General features: G+C 48.0%; 1 protein-coding gene across 1 annotated transcript in view; it reads right to left on the bottom strand.

Moving 5' to 3' along the window:
• Positions 1-633: 633 nt before the first annotated feature.
• The window catches only part of LOC102885907 (transmembrane epididymal protein 1A), a 977-nt gene continuing 500 nt past the window's right edge, over positions 634-1,110 (bottom strand). Inside the window, 2 exon segments of the mRNA XM_025043879.1 lie at positions 634-1,100; positions 1,102-1,110. The exon segment at positions 1,102-1,110 is cut by the window's right edge and continues 500 nt beyond it. Of these exon segments, the coding sequence (XP_024899647.1) occupies positions 701-1,100; positions 1,102-1,110 (409 nt within the window). The 3' untranslated portion in view covers positions 634-700.

Below are 1,110 nucleotides of genomic sequence, written 5' to 3'. Positions count from 1 at the left end.
GGTAGTGGAATGGGAATAATAAAGTACGAAGCTGGGTACGACTTGAACATTTGGATTCAATAACAATTTCAGTTTTGCACATTTGACCCGTGTTACTGTATTAAAGCACTAATAAAGTCTCACTTTATTATTCTGAATTTGAAACTGAGCCCATCCTTACAAGTTGGGGGGAGGGGAAAGAGCATAATTTCAACCTGTATAAATCAGTGATAAATTCTGTTTATGCTACTTCCACATGGTGGCACCACTTTGGTAAGCAAACAGAAGTACACAATTTCCTTTATCAGCATGAGACTTGAATGATTCTAGTTTCGAATTGTGAGAGATTATTCCCTCAGGTAAAAGGCAAACATTTGTGCCTGGAGAAGCAGCCGGTGACAGCATGGCTGGTGGACTCTGCTCCCCTCCCTTCACAGGCCTCCCTCGCATCGCAGTCTCTAACCCCCATGGCTTCCCTGCACACTTAGCCGTTCCCCTGGTCCTCTCCCCCACCACACTAAGCCTCAGTGTCCCCTTCTCAGGCCCCTCTCTCCTCTCTCCTCAGTGATTAGAGGCTCAGGGATGGGAGATGGACCAGCAGGTAGAGACCAACTATTCTCCTTCATGGCCATTACCTTTACTGAGAACCAAAGATGGTACAATGCACATGTCTGAGAGGACCCACAGGGAGGAAGAAGGGGTGGACAATGTGCCAGGCGTCCTAGGCCCTGTCTGAGAGTGAGCTCTCTGAAAAGAGAAGAGCCTGGTCACCTTTCTCTGATTCTTCCACTTCTGGCAGCAATTTGTAGACGGGTCCTTCAGTGTTCATGCAATATGGATTTTCTTTGAACCTTGTCAACTTCAGGCTAGGTCTATACCAACGATGCCAAATAGAAGAGACGCCATAGATTCCCACCAGGCACAAAGCGTTGATCATCACGTGCCAGCAGAAGAAGGTGGTGATAAACATGATGTCACTGATGTCATCGTCCTGCCACGGGTAGCCGGTGACTGGTCTGTAGAGAATAAAGCCTGCCTGCACCAGCCAGGAGCCCATCATCAGAAACAGAAAGTTCTCAATCAGCGAGAGGTGAAAGGTGTTGGGAGCCCACAGCTCTATGCAACACCAGC

The sequence above is a fragment of the Pteropus alecto genome, unplaced genomic scaffold, assembly GCF_000325575.1.
Source record: "Pteropus alecto unplaced genomic scaffold, ASM32557v1 scaffold101, whole genome shotgun sequence".
NCBI lineage: Eukaryota > Metazoa > Chordata > Mammalia > Chiroptera > Pteropodidae > Pteropus > Pteropus alecto.
The sequence above is the reverse complement of the archived record's forward strand: the minus strand, read 5'-3'. Positions and strand labels throughout refer to the sequence as shown.